The 17,673-nt window shown below is 38.3% G+C and overlaps 1 protein-coding gene across 4 annotated transcripts in view; it reads right to left on the bottom strand.

Annotated features, from left to right (window-relative positions):
- The window catches only part of RAPGEF4 (Rap guanine nucleotide exchange factor 4), a 308,971-nt gene that overhangs the window by 216,013 nt on the left and 75,285 nt on the right, over nt 1–17,673 (bottom strand). For 2 of the 4 annotated variants that reach the window (XM_015110377.3, XM_077957208.1), the window contains exon 4: nt 16,919–17,065. In XM_015110377.3, the coding sequence (XP_014965863.1) occupies nt 16,919–17,065 (147 nt within the window). Of the gene's footprint in view, nt 1–9,706; nt 10,114–16,918; nt 17,066–17,673 lie in introns of those variants that run through there. The other 2 variants (XM_077957209.1, XM_015110379.3) reach the window with 2 other exon arrangements.

The following is a 17,673-nucleotide window of genomic DNA, read 5'->3' as shown; positions in this document are numbered from 1 at the left end:
ATAATCGCTGGGAATTGTGTCTTGGAGCCAACAGATCTAAGAACTAACTAATTTGGAATTAGCTTCCTGAAGCAGCATCTCCCCAGTAGAAAAAGGATAAAAACATTAAATGGATACATCAAAATAATTTCCAGGAGAAGTAGTAGACAATAAAATGATTTTTTAAAAGTTTTGCTTCAATAGCAATACCGTATGTCCTTAGGGATGTATAACTGGGACATAGTTCACAGGAAGAGATTACAGGGAAAAAAATTAAGGAATGAAATGTCTTGAGGAAAAAACTCATAAAGGAAATATTTCTCCGGTCCTAAGTTCCTGGTCACAAAATATATCTTGAACAAAACCCTGGAAAAGATACTTTAATGCATATGGCAAAAGGGGCATGTTTCTTTAATTTACAAAGTGTTCTTATAATCTTATGAACTGTAGATGCAACCCAATAGAGTACTGAACAAAAGATATGAACCAGCCATTCACAGACCGAAAACAGTACAACTGCCAAGAAATATTTTAAAAGATGCTTAACCTCACTCATGATTAGGGAAATACAAAGCAAAATAATAAAAATTTTCAAAGTTTGAAATTACTCAGGTTAAAGAACTGAAAAAACAAGTATACTCCTACACTGTTGTAGAGAGTGAAAATTGCTTCAGACTTTCTAGAGTGCAACTAGAAAATATTTATCAAATTTTAAATTTTGCACAACATCCATATAATGTATTCTTCCCCTTGGCTTCCCCAAACAGATACTATGTAAATAGTTACCATATCGTACTGTTTAGGGAATAACGACAGGAAAAAAAAAAAAAAAACCCAAACCTCTGTACATGTTCAGTGCCATACCTTTTTTGGATTTTTTTTTTTTTTTTTTTTTTTTTTGAGACGGAGTCTCACTCAGTCTCCCAGGCTAGAGTGCAGTGGCGCGATCTCAGCTCACTGCACCCTCCACCTCTCAGGTTCAAGTGATTCTCCTGCCTCAGCCTTCTGAGTAGCTGGGATTACAGGCATGTGCCACCACACCAAGCTAATTTTTGTGTTTTTAGTAGAGACAGGGTTTCACCACGTTGGCCAGGCTGGTCTCGAACTCCTGACCTCAGGTGATCTGCCCACCTTGGCTGGGATCACAGGCATGAACCACTGCGCCCAACTGGCATATTTTTTTGAAATCTGGGATTAGTTGAATCCATGGATGTGTAACCCATGGATACCAAGAGCCAATTCTATTAGCCAACCATTTAGTCTGAAAATAATGACATAAAAGTAAAGGAAAGATAGGGCAACCTATAGTTCTTTTTCCTTTTAGTCCTTCCTTACTGTCAGTAAGCTGAAGATAATGAATGTTGGTTAGAACATGTGTGCATCAAGAAGCAAAATAAAAACAGTTGAATCCGTTTTGTGCAAAGTTCCCATTGCCCTAGTAAGAATGAAATATATACATATGTCCGAGCTAGGAAGTTCAAATTATGTAATTTGGGTGATTCTGCATGTAAGTTAATTGGTGTTATATTTGCATTTCAAACTGGTATTACACTACAGATAAACAAATTTATGCTAATAATTTAAAATTTGGGTTTTCCTTTACTTAGAACATTAAATGGCAAAGAACAAAATGTGGAGTTGAGATAGAGAAAACAGAAAAAGTTAATATTTTTTCCTCTGAGGAGAACAAGAGATACCATATTTTTATTTTGCACTGGGTCCCACAAATTATGTAGTTAGCCTTATCTGTACTGTTTGAACTTTGTATATATATGCCCTATTTTTGTATATTAAAAAATAGGTTTCTTTTTGCCTGCCCCACTCACTCCTTTAGTTTATGAACTTTATGCTACCTCTTACTTCAAATGATCACAGGTCTGCTTATTAATTTCAAAAAACAATTCAAAAACTGATAAGATCCAGAGGGAACTGGCAACCAAAAGACAACAGGTGCCCAAATGAAGAAACACTTTTAATAAACAAAGGCAATATTTCATGCTATTATTCCTGCTCTCCTTTCCTTCTGTGGGTAAACACTGTCCCTGATTTATAGCTCTGGAACCACAGTCAGCAAAATGAAATTAAGCAAGAATAATATGCCAGATTAAAAAACCCAAACCCAATTTTATGAACTCAATATGTGGCAGCTGCACTGTCAACATAGATATTTATTCTCTCAAAGGCCATAGATGCAAGGTCATCTACCCCACAAGGGATGCTTGCCTTGATGAGTGCATACACATCAACACAGGAATTGTGGATCCGTAGAGGTTATTTACAGGGATAACGTCTTTATAAGTTAGTAGAAAAAGAATTTCTCTTGTGGCATTTACTACCATGGTACCAATTTGATATCCCATAGTCTTAATAGAGACTAACACCTCTATTAAAATTGAAGAAGGTAACATTTTATATTTACTTATTTTGCTTTTAATATTATTAACCATATGTATTACTTTGAATTTCCAACAAATGTATTAGTCCTTAGTAACTAAAAATTCAATATGATTATACTGCAATGACTCTTACATACTTAGTTTTCTATTGGGCTGGGCGCGGTGGCTCACACCTGTAATTCCAACACTTTTTGAGGCTGAGGTGGGTGGATCACCTGAGATCAGGAGTTCGAGACCAGCCTGGCCAACATGGGGAAATCCCATCTCTACTAAAAATACAAAAATTAGCCAGGCATGATGGCAGGCACCTGTAATCCCAGCTACTCAGAAGGCTGAGGCGGAACAATTGCTTGAAACTGGGAGGCGAAGGTTGCAGTGAGCCGAGATCGTACCACTGCACTTCAGACTGGGCAACAAGAGCAAAACTCCATCTCGGGGAAAAAAAAAAAAGTTTTCTATCTGAAACATAGTCACATTTTGTGAAAATATTCTCAGATTTAAAACATTGGACGGTGCTACTAGGGGTTCAAGGTGTTGGAGTTTAGTGAAATAATCAAGTAAATGGAACAAGTAAATGAAAACTCTGGCAGGTATGTTAGAGTCAATTTGTATGAAAATTTTGACTCAAAATGCCTTGACAGTTTCAGTAATTTTAAAAATTGATTTTTCTTTTTCAAGAGGTTGAGAAGAGCAGTCAAATATACATTTTGGAAGTCTTGCCCAACAACCTATTAAAGAGAATATTCTGCATAAAACATTCTACAGAGAAGCCCATAACAGTGGCTGCTTCTGGAGAAGAGATCTGGTGGTTGGGGCAGAGGAGGGTGAGAAGCATGCTTTTCGATATATACCCTGTTGTACTTTTGGAATTTTGTACCACATGTATGTATGACCTAGTTTCAATAAATTAAATAATTTCTTTAAAATACAAATAATAACAACAACAAATTAGCCAGGTGTGGTGGCACATGCCTATAGTCCTGGCTACATAGGAGGCTAAGGTGGGAGGATGTTTTGAACCCAGGAGGTCAAGGCTACAGCGAGGCACGATTGCACCACTGCACTCCAGCCTGGGTGACAGAGAGAGACTCTGTCTCAAATAAATAAATAAATAAACAAACAAACACAATTCTTGTTTTGCGTGATGGGTTGCGTTATGACTAATTTTTAAAAGTATCACTGTCTGAAGTTGTCCAGTTAGCTTTATAGGCCTTTTTCAATGTGGACAGTTTTGGGGAGAAATGCAACTGAGGATACAAAACCACACATCTGTGAAAAACTCCTGCGGTAGCTCAATCAGTTTGGAACTAGGTACAAAATGTCCAAATGATGTCAGCTATTTAAAAGGTCAATGAATCAACAAATTAGAAACATTTATTTTGAAATGGGCTTTGGTAGAACCTCTTTTGGTAAAGCATTTCTGTTTTGATCTCTGGAACTTAGCATTTTTCCCTAATAATTTCTTCTTCACTACAAAAAGAGTCAAAGCCTTAAAGCTTGATGACCAGTACTTTTCTATTTCCACTCTCACCAGCACAAATTCTACAAAGATATGTTACTCTGGGAATAAATGTTCTCCCACATAAAGAAGAAATAAGCTACATAATCTGGTCCATATTCTTTTAATTCCACAGAAAATGATTCTTCATCTTTTGGTAGATAACAGACCCCTATCCAATTAGAATGAAAGCTAACAATATATTAATCATAATTTATATGTGTGCGTCCATTAATACATGGATTATATATGGAATATATATGGTTAATATATGGAATATAAAAGTGCACACACATATAAAAATTTCAAAAATGTCAAAGCTCGTCCTTGAACTCCTCAAGGCTCAAGAATCCCAGGTGAAAAGCATGGTTGTGAATCATCCCTCTTTGCTGAGGCTCCACACGCAGACATACCTGCCAGTGGACTAAATGAGTTATTACATTACTAACAGGCAAAAGGCTCACATTCGGCCTAAATGAGGGTACAAAGGGTCTTCAAGTGTAGTTGTACAATTATTTTTTAATTTTTATTTTTTGAGACAGAGTCTTGCTCTGTCACCCAGGCTGGAGTGCAGTGGCATGATCATGGCTCACTGCAGCCTCGACCTCCCAGGGCTTACGTGATCCTCCCAACCTCAGCCTCCCACAGCTACAAGCACATGCTACCATGCTGGGCTAATCTTTTGTGTGTGTTTCTTGTAGAGACGGGGTTTCACCATGTTGTCCAGGCTGATCTCAAACTCCTAGGCTCAAGAAATCTGCTCGCATCGCCCTCCCAAGGTGCTGGGATTACAGGAATGAGTCACCAAGCCTGGCTTTATACCTTTTTAAATAAGTGAATGCCTTTCAAGATGTTGTTCACAAAGTGGTGTACATCCCTGAGAACAGGTGTATCTCTTACTAAATCCAATATCGGATCATTTTACTACATTATCCCATTTTTAAGTTCTGTGTGCTTTTAATGGGAATTGTATATAGTGAAAGTTATTATAGAGCTTTTTTTCCTTTTTTAGAATATTTGCATTTGGCAATTCTATAAACTTTAAACAAAGCTAAGCATAGGCAAAAAACACCCTCCAAACAGATAAACTAAAACTCACAACAAATAGCGAAGGCTTAAAAATGAAAACCCGTTTCATTAAAACTTATTGGTAAGAGCTTCAGTACTTACTCCACAACTTTTAAAGAGATAGACACAGTATTGGACAGTGGAAAAGAGAAGGCAGTTATGGATGCACACACAAAAAAGAGAACTCGCTTCTCTAACTTCAGAAAAGATCACAATTCCACTGGATGGTTTCACTCAGACCAAAGCTTAAAGCATGTTCGGGGGAGGGCATGGCATAGAGGCAAAGGAAAGCAAAGGAGCAGAGCCTTCCACAATCAAATCTCTGGGATCTTCACAGACACCCAACAGCCAGAGGAGTGGAAGATTGACCATAGATCATGATGCAAATATCCACAAAAGAAATCTTCACAAAATTTTGTTACAGATCATAAAATAAGGTTTACATAGACGTTATAGGAAACAATTAGAGGCAAGATATGGATCTGTAAGAATATTTAATAAATTTCTGAAGCAAATGAGAGAAGCAACAAAAAAAATTTTTTTTTTTTTTTTTTTGGAGACGGAGTCTCGCTCTGTCGCCCAGGCTGGAGTGCTATGGCCGGATCTCAGCTCACTGCAAGCTCCGCCTCCCGGGTCTACGCCATTCTCCTGCCTCAGCCCCCCGAGTAGCTGGGACTACAGGCGCCCGCCACCTCGCCCAGCTAGTTTTTTGTATTTTTTAGTAGAGATGGGGTTTCACTGTGTTAGCCAGGATGGTCTCGATCTCCTGACCTCGTGATCCGCCCGTCTCGGCCTCCCAAAGTGCTGGGATTACAGGCTTGAGCCACCGCGCCCGGCCCGCAACAAAAAATTTTTACAATGCCAATCAATTCATGCAGCCAACACCATTGGGTAAAACACATTATTACTTACATCATGTTATTTCCCAAATCCACTATAAATGAAGGTAAGATAATACCTTTATAAAACTAATTTTAATTTTTTAAATCATGAAATAGCCAGGTTGCTGGTGGATTTAATGAATTTTAAATGTATGTACATTAAATATTATGAAACATGAAAAGTAAACAGACCAAGATTAAATATGTGCAGAAATTCTAACAGAGGGTTAATGTCTCAATCATATAAAGCATTCACATAAATTGGTCAATAAATGCCAATGTATTTAATTCATAAGAATAACATGTCCCAAAAGAGGACATGTTACATTGGGTATTTATAATCAGTTTAAAAAAAAATAGATAAGAAAACCTCAAGCATCCCAGTAATCAAAGAAACACACTTGCAGTAGCAATGCCTATTATATTGGACACACACAGAGCCAGTCACTAACCTATGATGGGTCAACTTAAAATTGTTCAAATTGACAATGGTGTGAAAGCAATAAGTATTCAGTAGAAACTATACTTCAAGTAGCCATACAACCATTCTGGTTTTCATTTTTAGTACAGTATTCAATGAATTTTATGAGATGTTCAACACTTTATTATAAAATAGGCTTTGTGTTAGATGATTTGGCCAAGTGTAGGCTAATGTAGGTGTTCTGAGTACATTCAAGGTGGGATAGGCTAAACTATGGTGTTCAGTAGGTTAGGTGTATTAAATGCATTACTGACATGATATTTTCAACTTACAATGGGTTTATCTCGATGCATACCCATCATAAGTTGAGGAGCATCTGTATATATAATGGTCACACTGGCCAAGGCCAGAAGCAATAAGCATGCTCAAATACTGTTGGTGGCAGAATAACAGCTACTGAAAATAAATGTGATCATATTTATCAAGAGTCATAAAAGTTCTTATGTACTTCAAACTAGTGATTCTTCTCCCAGGAATTTATTGTAGGTAAGTAATTCTTACAGTATAGTCTGGGGATAGTTGAGAGCTCCCACGATTCCTAGAGGATCCATGAATTCAGAACTTCATTCATAGTAACAGTAAAATTATTACCTGTCTTCTTTACTCTCATTCTCTCATAGGCATACAGTGAAATTTCCCAGGAGCTACAAATTGTGAAAGACACCGTTGCTCAGACTGTTAAGAGATGGTGGAATTTGGGGATGATCTTGCACTTTATTCTCACTCTTTCAATAACCATTCCACACAGGCAGCCTCTAATTAATAAAGTCTTGAACAAACCCCACAGATTCTGACTCTAAAGTACTGACTTCCATTATTACATAAATCTACCAGAAACTCTAATTTGGAAGTAGAATGTCTGTAGGAGAGAAGGACAAATTACACTAGGAAATTCAACACAGACTTGTAAGGAACAAACATATTATTCAATCATAACATCTTAGCACAGGGCAAGGACGCCAGCCAGGTGTATGCAGAAGTAAGCACAAAGGGGAATGGTGAATTATCAAAACCCACTGCTGAAGGGGTTCTCAGCTCTGGCTGTCCAGAGACTCATCTGAGGAGCTTTCAGAAGCTACTGATGAGGCTCCCTCTTCTAGAGATTTTGGCTTCAACAGTCTGTCAAAAGCCCTGGCATGGAAATCTTTTAAAAAGCTTCCCAGATACTTCTAATGTGAAACCAGTTTTAAGAACTACAACTATAAATTATGAAAGATACCAAAGAGTTCTTCTCCCCTTCCAAATAATATATTTTGATACAACATGAACTACTGCCCTATATTTTATTCTTTCCATTCACAGAATTTGTGGCTCACTCTTCTTTAATTTGCAAACCAAAAAGGGAGGAGGGGGACACTAGATTTTTCAATTCATAAGGCACATAAGAATCAATCAACATGAACTTTGACCACTTCTGTCAGCAAGGCAGGATTTAGGTAAAGGTATCTCTATTTTACAATAAGTGTCCTAGGAAGCTGGAGAGCTTTGCAAAATGTCATGCAGCAAAGTTGGGTTAAACCAAGAATAGACCAGAATCTCAGGCCAGACCATTCAACCACATCAACAACCTTTGGATGGTTTGTCTTGCGTTTATTGGTTTGGGCTAGACAGCTCAAAACATTGAGGTCAGTGAGATCAAATAGGGGCAAGACTAGGAATTCGGAGAAGCCAACTTAGTGACAGGATTTCCTGCTGCTTCATCCTCCGTGTCAGACCCTCTGCCCCAGTGACTGTGCCCTAACCTCTCACAGCAGCCCAGAGACGACTCAGGAGTGGAATTTGGCCCCATGAGAGCAGGAAAGTCCCATGACCACAGGGTTTTCTACACATAAAGAGCTTAACAGTATCCCCCAGTCCACACCACGAGTTCCTTCTGAAAGTCTCAAGTTCTTAAAGCTTTCCCAGCTAGAACTGCCTTTGCCTGGGGGAACCCGTTAAACCCCAGAGCGGATTTCTCCAGATGATGGCTGAACAACAAAAAACAAACCCAGACATTTGGAAACACAACATATGACAGGCTGAGTTCTCACCACGTCTGCCCAGGGGCCCAGCAAAGGAGAAGAACCCAGAGTGCCACACAACACAACCACAGAGTGAAGAAGCCCAGCCCCTTTTCTGTGGGCTCACTCCCTCGGGACAAGCCTGCCTCAAATGCTATCATTTGGTTAACTGTCCCCAATCCTTTAGGGATGCTGAAAAACAGCCTTGCTTCCCACATAAGAATTCAGAAGCAGATCTCTTTGTCCTTGGATGAAATGAGGCCCTTGGTGGAAATGGATCTCTTCTTGCTCTGCCCCTGTCCTCTAGCACGCTGGATCTTTCTTAGAGTATTTTTCAGTTTGTCTCGTATTTGTGTCTATGATTGTCTTCTCCACTAGATTGTAAACCACAGAAAGGCAAACATGGTGCATTTTGCACCTCCACCTGGTGGAAACAAGTATGTTTGCTGAATATGACAGAAGCTTCTTAGAGATTAAATGTTTAATGTGGCATCAATTACTGTTGAGGTGAGCGGCTACTGAGAAGGGCAGGCTGCTCAGTAGCTTAGCTGAGTGAGTGAGGGGGCCCAGTGTAAGAGAACAGTGCAGGGGAGAGAGTAGGGGTGAGGTGTCAACAGAGTCCTGGCTGGTGCACAGCCAAGGGAAACATTTCAGAAACTTTTAACAGCAGCTCCTCAAAGATGTGAGTGTTCACTCTACACTCCTGAAATGAACACCCAAAGTAGCGCCAGCTCAGAGAAAGCAGCTACTGGTTATAGCACTCTGCCAGCAGGCCCACCGTACAGCACATGGGCATTCCTAGCATTTGCCAGCCAAGCCTTGATCTGCTCAGACCCCCTGATCATCTTCTGAGAAATAGTGAAATCATTGTTTGGGGAGCAGGTAGAACTCTCAGTTATCAATAATGTAACAGAATGCCCATAAACACCAAGGACTTCATTGAGTCTGAGAGCTACAGGCAAAATACCTTCCAGGGGCCTGGAGGGTGAAACACCACCACCCACAATCTGTTTCCTTGAACAAAATTCATTTTTAATATGTGTCATTCAAATATGTCACTAGACAAATACATGTATGTAATTTTGCTGTGATAAATGTTACTCTGCCTAGTTATGAACAACTACCTTTATTTATCTTCTAGAAACATATTTAAGATCATCAGGCTAAATAAACACGCTTCACTAACAGAAAGATGAGCCACCACTCACCCCCTGGCCCCACACACACCACAAACAAAGATAAAATCAAATTATGTCCCTGCCATGGTACATATTTGGGTCTGGTGGAACATAATTAGAAAAGCCAGAGATGTTTTTGAGCATAATTCCAAAATGCAAACAGTAACATGTAGTATTTCCCCACTCTCCCACCCTTCACTAAAAAATAAAAAGATCCATTCTGACCTTGTAGAGCATACGTCCTTCTTTTTCTGTCTCTCAAAGGTCTCAGACATCCAGTGAATATCTATCCTTTATTTGATCAGCAAAATGTACCTTCATTGCCGTTCATTCCCTGTTCGTGTCTACCACTGAGTGGATCTCAGTCCACAGAGAGGAAACCGGTGCTGATGGTTCTCCAGGAAAGCTCAGGCAGTCTAAGGCAATAAGAAAACACTTCCTTTTTTTTTTTTTTTTTTTAACTTTAGTTAGCTCCTAATAACTTCACTCCCTTCCTTTCTGGATTTGAATCATTTTGCCACTCCATGGAAAAGCTTGAAGACACAGGAATGAGACCCTGGTGCAGACATAAGTCCAAGTCATCGGAGCAGGCTTCCGCTTGGTTTAAAAGAATCAGAACTGTGAGGAGAAAGACTAGAGAACCAGCCAACAGGATGTGTGTGGCTGGAGTTCCTGGCATGAAGTCTTGGCTTTCATGTTTATTTTTAGATATATTTTTCTTAGTCCTTTGATGCAAATTTCTGGCCTGAGAAGTAACCCTACAGTACAAGCTCCAAAGTTGCCAAAAGTAAGCTCGGGCTCCTGACTTGGGAGAATACAGGCCCCTTGGCTTTGAGGCTCTGGTTACTCCCGATGAGGGTATGGGTCTCAGTCCCTGTGCATTATCAGGCAGGCAAGGGGCTGCCTTGTCTGCAGGTGGGCCACGCAGTCCTAACTCAATACCCAAGCCCATTAAATATAAACCTGGAAAGCCTACCATTAATGCAAAAGTGAAACAACCTGAAATTGTTGGTATGGTGGATAAAGCCATACAATTTACCTGAGAACTTCTGGGATATCTGTGTTCTGAGATATTAATTTTTAAGTATTTGCTTTCATTTTTCTGACAGCTACAGACAGAAACATCAAGCCTATTTGAACAAGAGCAGGTGCCTCTGGAAGGTATATTATTCTAACAGCATTTTTAAAGCACCTTAGCAAAGGCTAAGCTGCTGTTGCTTCAAACAATCCTTATTCTCACTGTGGCTTGAAAGATTATTAATGGAAAAGGGATTTTCCCCTATTTACTCTAAAAAAAGTCAGTAAATAGAAGTAACTAAAAAGCTTTTTGGTTCCACAACTGTCAACATATCTGATAGAATCTTACAGAAAAATAAACATTCTGAAAATTAGGGAATAGAGACAGTCATAAACATATTTCTTCAACAGCATTCATTATTCTGATTAATATCCCTATTTACTAATGGCTTTTCTTAAGACAGAAATGTTAACTTTCTTATTTTTACCACTCAGTTTTGTATCTCATAAAGCATGAAATACATTTTCAGTCAGTTAACAATGTTTACTGAGGCCACAGACACATTTGAGGAGTAAATCTAATGTACCAATCATTATATCCAAGCAACAGCTCTCCATGACACGTTTTGCCCTGGTTGGAATAAAATCACAATAGTATGTCAAGAGGCTTCCAAATAACAATCACAGCTAAGAAATCACTTTTATTGTGACAAGAGTCAGACTACAAATTTAAAACATTGCCTTTATTTTTAATGGCTCTGTAATTTCATTATTGTCTTTAATTTTTAAGAACATACTTATAAATATGTGTTATTATTTTGAATATGCTCAAACATGGCTCACGGTAACAGGGAAATTTTTCCAGAATGGTGTTCATGCAATTGAACTACAGGTAAACAGGTGGTAAACGCAAGTTCAAGGGCCTCTCAGAAACATTTTTTATGGATTTAACCAAGAGCACCTCTCTAATCTACTTTCCTGAACACAGTGGACTTATCACCTCATTCAATTTCATGTATTTGAAATGTTCCATGTAAAGGTATCAAAACATGCCACAAACCTGAAATCATCCTCATACAAACACAACATCAGACAGAAAGCCAAGAAGAAAACCCAACAAAACCCTCACTGGTTTGTTCTAGCCATTGGAAACCCTCTTATACTCTCTGCGCTGAACAGAAATTCATGGACTTGGATAATAGATCAGTTTTGTATTTATTCTAAGAGCTACTATCAATCATAAAATACCTATAATCTTAGATCAACTATTAATATAATAACTGCTCTAAGCTCCCAAACTTACAGTTAACTGCTTTGCCATTTAACTTCCTTACTGAGGGTAGAAAATGCCACTAGTGTCAAAGAGTTTAAATGTAAATTATAATTGTCTTAAGAACTAAAAATGGTATTCTAAGACTTTTAAATCCATTTTCTTCTGTATGTAATTCGGAAACATACTGTCTCCAATATTTATCTCTCTCCATCTCTGCCTCCTTCCTGAAATGTTACTGGAAAATGAGATATTTTATACCCTGGTTAATATTTTTTATTAAGTTCTAACATTAAAGCAGTGTAAATGGAGAGAGGCATTATTTACCAAATCTGAATAAACTTAACATAATTCATTCAAGCTAAGAAAATATGACCTGGCTTTAAGATAGAGCAACCCAGCACCCTCAGATCTGACCAAAATTGGCAACTGAAACAGGGAAAGGGAGAAGGAAACCAGGTCATTTTCATTAGGAAAGATGTAGGGTACAAAAGAAAAAAAAGTGCCAAGCTGCTACCTCAGTTATATCTTAGGGAATATTTATTTTATTTGATAGATTTATAGAGACCATTGAGGAAATGCTTCTGATCACATTTATGATGATGATTTTTAAAAAATACTCTGAGTGTTGCCTATTTGACTTACAGCAGAATAGACAATATAAAGCAAGAGGTATTGGGGATGGAATTAAACAGGACTTCAAAACCTTACGTGTGGTTCTCTGAGGGCGCACCTGAGGAAGCCTAGGAAACTTGCCCTTGACCTGGAAAAGAAAAGGAATTCCCTAGCTTTGTGCTACCATTAAAGTCCCAAGTGCAAGATATAAAGTAGAGTATTTGCTCAGTCTATTAAAGGACTACTTTTTGACTGTGCTACCTGTTAGTGATTAGGGACCATAATTTTCAGTTAGAAGCAACTCAGAATCCTGATGGGAGTGTTCTAGCCTGCAGCCCCTATAAGTGACAGTAAGAGTACCTACAAGGAAACAAAGCCCAACATAAGAATGCCTGCCATGAAATGAGCCCACCAGGACATTCCTCAAAAGCAAACACTCAACTGAGATGAACATGCAAATTTAGACACAGGGCCTCTGATTCAGAGGCCTCTGATTCTCTAATTTTTACTATTTGGAACCTGTCACCGAACACTGAACTCTGAGCACCTTACCTACCTGATGGTGGAGGCCTTATCCAGTTGACCTTGCTGCTGTTTTCTTTTTATGTTTGCATGATATACATTTTAGTGGGGTTTTTTTTCTCTTTTTAAAAAAATTTCAATAGGCTTTTGGGGAATGGGTGGCATTTGGTTACATGAATAAGTTTTTTAGTGGTGACTTCTGAGATTTTCGTGCATCCATCACCTGAGCAGTGTACTCTGTACCCAGTGGTGGTCTTTTATCCCTCACCCTTCTCTCCCCTTTCCCCCAAGTCCCCAAAGTCTACTGTGTCATTCTTATGCCTTTGCATCCTCATAGCTTAGCTCCCATGTATGAGTGAGAACGTACGATGTTTGGTATCCTATTCCTGAGTTACTTCACTTAGGATAATGGTCTCCATTTCCACCCAGATTGCTACGAATGCCATGATTTTGTTACTTTTTATGGCTGAGTAGTATTCCATTATATATATATATATATATATATATATATATATATATATATCTCACAATTTCTTTATCCACTCATTGACTGATGGGCATTTGAGCTGGTTCCATATTTTTGGAATTGTAAATTGTGCTGCTGCAAACATGCATGTGCAAGTATCTTTTTTGTAAAATGACTTCTTTTCCTCTGGGTAGATACCCAGAGTTGGGATCGCTGGATCACATTTCTATTTTTGTTTGTTAAGGAATCTCCACACTGTTTTCCATAGTGGTTGTACTAGTTTACATTCCCACCATCTGATGCCTTCTGTCTGTGCTCTTACATTTCAGTGATGACTCAGGAGTCGGCCTGAATCCTGAATACGTAATTCTTCCCTGTATGGTTCTTTCCCTTTGATATTCGGGTGATCTAGATGACTTAGGCTTCTGCTGACAGTATGAGCTTGGGTTTAAATTTTGCTAACAGATACCAGCACAGGATGGATTTTACCAGAACAAGGATGGATTAATTTTACTAACCCTATTATCTGACATATCAAAGAACAGGCGTTCCAGTTATCAAATATTTTGCAAGCATATTAGCGCTATATATGCCATGTATAGATCACCGATATTCCAGTCATGCACCTAAAGTTATTTAATGATATATTATGCTCTGAGATTCTATGATTTTTATTTTCTGTCTGCTCTAAATGGAACAGAAGCCCCTACCCTGAGAGCAGAAGCATACAAATTTGTATGTATGTATAAACATACAAACATCTGAGTATACCCACATACATACATATACATGTACCTAACACATGGGAGATACTCTGTATATTATGAATAAACGAATAGACAATAAACAGAATTCAATCTTTTTTATTCAGAAGGTACTTTAGAGTTGTATAATTTTTTAGGATTATCATGTACTGTATGTGCACAAGTGTGCCCGTTAATGAAGTCCTGATTAACAGATTGCTAGATAATGGGGTTTACTGCATTTTCACTTTAGACAATTAAAACATTGATTGAGCATCTAATTCACACTCTACACTTAGTTGCATGAATAGGCAAATAAAATGAAACATCTGACTAATCTCTTACTTACTATGCGATTTCTGTCCCCACCCCGTAAAAGAGGTTAGACTAAAACCTATCCGCTCTTATCAACTCCAAATGTCTCTCTGAATGTTGTCCCCAGTACACTTAAGCCAATGGCAAGGGAGATCACAAATCATGCTCTGAGGTTACAGGTGAAGAGGTGGACCCACTGAACTGCAAAACAGGTGGCAAGGTTTTAGATAGCAAGGACAGCCCTCCATATCAATGTCCCTATTAAATATTTTTCCTCTAAGGGAAAGATCTGTAGAAAACAGTCCTAAAATGTACTCTGATACAACCTAACCAAGGGATCAAACTTAGCATCAACAGAGAAACCAGACATTATAATCCTCCTGATGTCCTTAGCATCACTTTTCACATTTTCTTGCCCAAAACGTTTGACTTGATCTAATCAAACCTTTAGCCTAATTTCCATTTATAGGAAACTCTGGGATAGAACTGCAAAAAAAGATACCATGAGAAAAACAAGCAGACAGATCTTGAATTTGGGAGAAACTGACCTGGCCTTTTTAACAAGTCAATGCCATGATGGGGCAGGGGGAAAGTAAGCGAGAAAAGGAGAGGCGGGGGAGAGAGAGAGAGAGAGAGACTTAGATATAACAATCAAATGTAAGACATGGCTCTTTATTGGAGACTGGTTTGAAACAAAGCTATAAAAGATATTTGTGAGATGATTAAGGACATTTGAAATACAGACTGCGTATTAGATAATATTAGGATATTATTAGTTTTATAGGTGAGATAATGGCATTAGGGTATGTAACAGGATATTCTAAGTTTTTTGAGATATATGCTGAATATTTAGGGAGAAATGTTATATGTCTATCATTTACAATAAAGTAGTTTACCAAACAAACAAACAAACAAAAAAAAAAAAAACAAGCAAAGCCGAAGCCAATATGGCTCTGCATTAACAACTGCTGAATTCGGTGGGGGTGAATGGGTGTTCATTGTACTATTCTTTTTGATTTTCTGTCTGTTTGAAATTTTTTTTAATAATAAGTTTGTTTTAATGTTCACAGGTAGCAACCTCTTAGAAGCTTCCTTCTCAGCACTAAGGGCTCCTAATTAAAATAAATTTTTAAAATATTTCCGCAAACCATCCTCTCTCAGCAATTTGAGTAAGTCATCACAGACAAAAGTGGTTATAATGACACACATCACAGTTAGAAATCATTTTTGTTCTGAAAACCAGTTTTCCAAACTCCCCTTTTGAAAAAGATTTTTCAGTTTACCTTTTAAAACGAAAGATCCAAAAAGTGGCTTATTTGCCTCAAGCTTCGTCCCTTTTAATTGACAGAAAATCTCTCCACATACACCTCATGCAAACCTACTTTCGATTTTCCTTCCTAAAACTAGCTTTTGTCTCTGAACTTTACAGAACGGTTGGAGCTCTTTAATATTTTCTAAGAGAAATATTTCAAACAAGTAACCTCACAATTTATTCACTACTGCCAAGAATAAAAGTAACAGGTTTCACCACCAAGGCCTTCCAAGGCTTTGCATGACTTTTAAGGCAAAGCATCACTCATTCACCTGCAGGTTGGCTCCCTTAATGCATCTGCCATTTGTTTGGCTCTGGAGGAAACTATTTGATTACACAAAATTCTTTTTAGATCAGGTTTAAAATCTTAGCCACACTGGGACCAGTGGCGAAGCCTGCAGCTTGATGGGTTAACACTTGGACATACTGAGCTAAGGACAAAGACAAGGAGCAGGTTAAAATCAGAAGCTTAAAGAACTGAAAAGAACGAGTCTAAAAGATGCAAGGCTTAGCTGGGCCTTTATAAGTGCTCTATTTGCCATGACTGCATATAAGATGATTTATTCCTCATACTTCTTGTAAATTAGTGCAATACTTTAAGGGGGTCTGGTAAGCATCGGTAAATGCAAAAGCTACTAGGACCAGTTGCATCCATCCACTGCTGTGCCACCTATGCATTTTGAAGTTGGCAAGTAACCAGACATCTTTATGTACCTCCATTTTTCATATCTTATTATAGGGCACATCATTTTTAAAAGCATTTAAATGAAGCAGATGTTAACCCCATTCATTCCACTTTCCCAGGGAACATGTCAATGATGATTTTTAAAATGCAAAAGAAAATGTCAAAGTATTTTGTTCCCTGGTTAAGAATACATCTGTGGAAAAGGAGGGAGAAAATACATAAAACACTCTATGGTCATTCAAGAAATAATTATAAGGTATGTCAAACTACAGAAAATTGAGCAAGCACTAAATTAAACAACAAAAAAAAGGATGTCTTGTGTCAAAATGGCTTTTTCACTCACTCATTTCAAAAACAAGTTTTGAAAATTAAATTCCATCTACCAGCTCAGAACAGAACACATTAAGGCTTGACTGTAATGCCATTATCCATGTGGCAGCTCCCTTTCTTTTCTGAAACTGCATTAATTGACAAAGAAGCCTTAGGGCTCACCTCCCATAGTGCCTTGAAGTCCTTCTGCTCAATGCGGAGCAGTTCACTGCTCTCCCTGGTAACGATGGTTGCATGGCGGGGTGTGTTGTCCAGAATGGACTCTCCAAAGGCCGTCCCAATTCCCAGGGTACAGATGGTCACGGCATCCTAAGGATCCCAAAAAACTAGTCATTAGAAAATTAAACATGTAATGGATAGGTGTTTTCTTTCCTTTAACTGAAGTATAATTTGTCCAAAGTAAAGCATCCAATTTAATCGTATAGTCCAACAAGTCTTGACAAATATATATACCGGTGTAATTACCACACAGATCAAGACAGAATATTTCTATCAACCCCAAAAGTCCCCTCGTGCCCCTTTCCAGGCAAGACCCTCAGACCACTTGTTCTGATTTCTGCCATGAAAAGATTTTGCCTGTTTTAGAACTTCATGGAAAAGAAGTCAGACGATATTCTCCTGTTTGTGCCTGGTTTCTTTTTCGCTCAACATAATGTCTGTAAGATTCATCCATGTTGGTGCATGGATCCATAAGTTCTTCCTTTTATTCATGAGTAGTTTCCCATAACGTAGGTGTGCTTCAATTTGCTTATCATCCTCCTACTGGTGGACATTTGGGTTGTTTCTACTTTGAGGATATTATGAATAAAGCTGCCAGCAGGAATCTTACCCTTTTATACAACTACTATCTGTTTTCAGAAAAGAGGAGAAATCTATTGAAGCTGAGCTCGGTGGTTGTTTTTTTTTAAGTTAGAGAG

The sequence above is a fragment of the Macaca mulatta genome, chromosome 12 (genome assembly GCF_049350105.2).
Source record: "Macaca mulatta isolate MMU2019108-1 chromosome 12, T2T-MMU8v2.0, whole genome shotgun sequence".
NCBI lineage: Eukaryota > Metazoa > Chordata > Mammalia > Primates > Cercopithecidae > Macaca > Macaca mulatta.
This window is presented reverse-complemented; position numbering and strand designations above follow the sequence as displayed.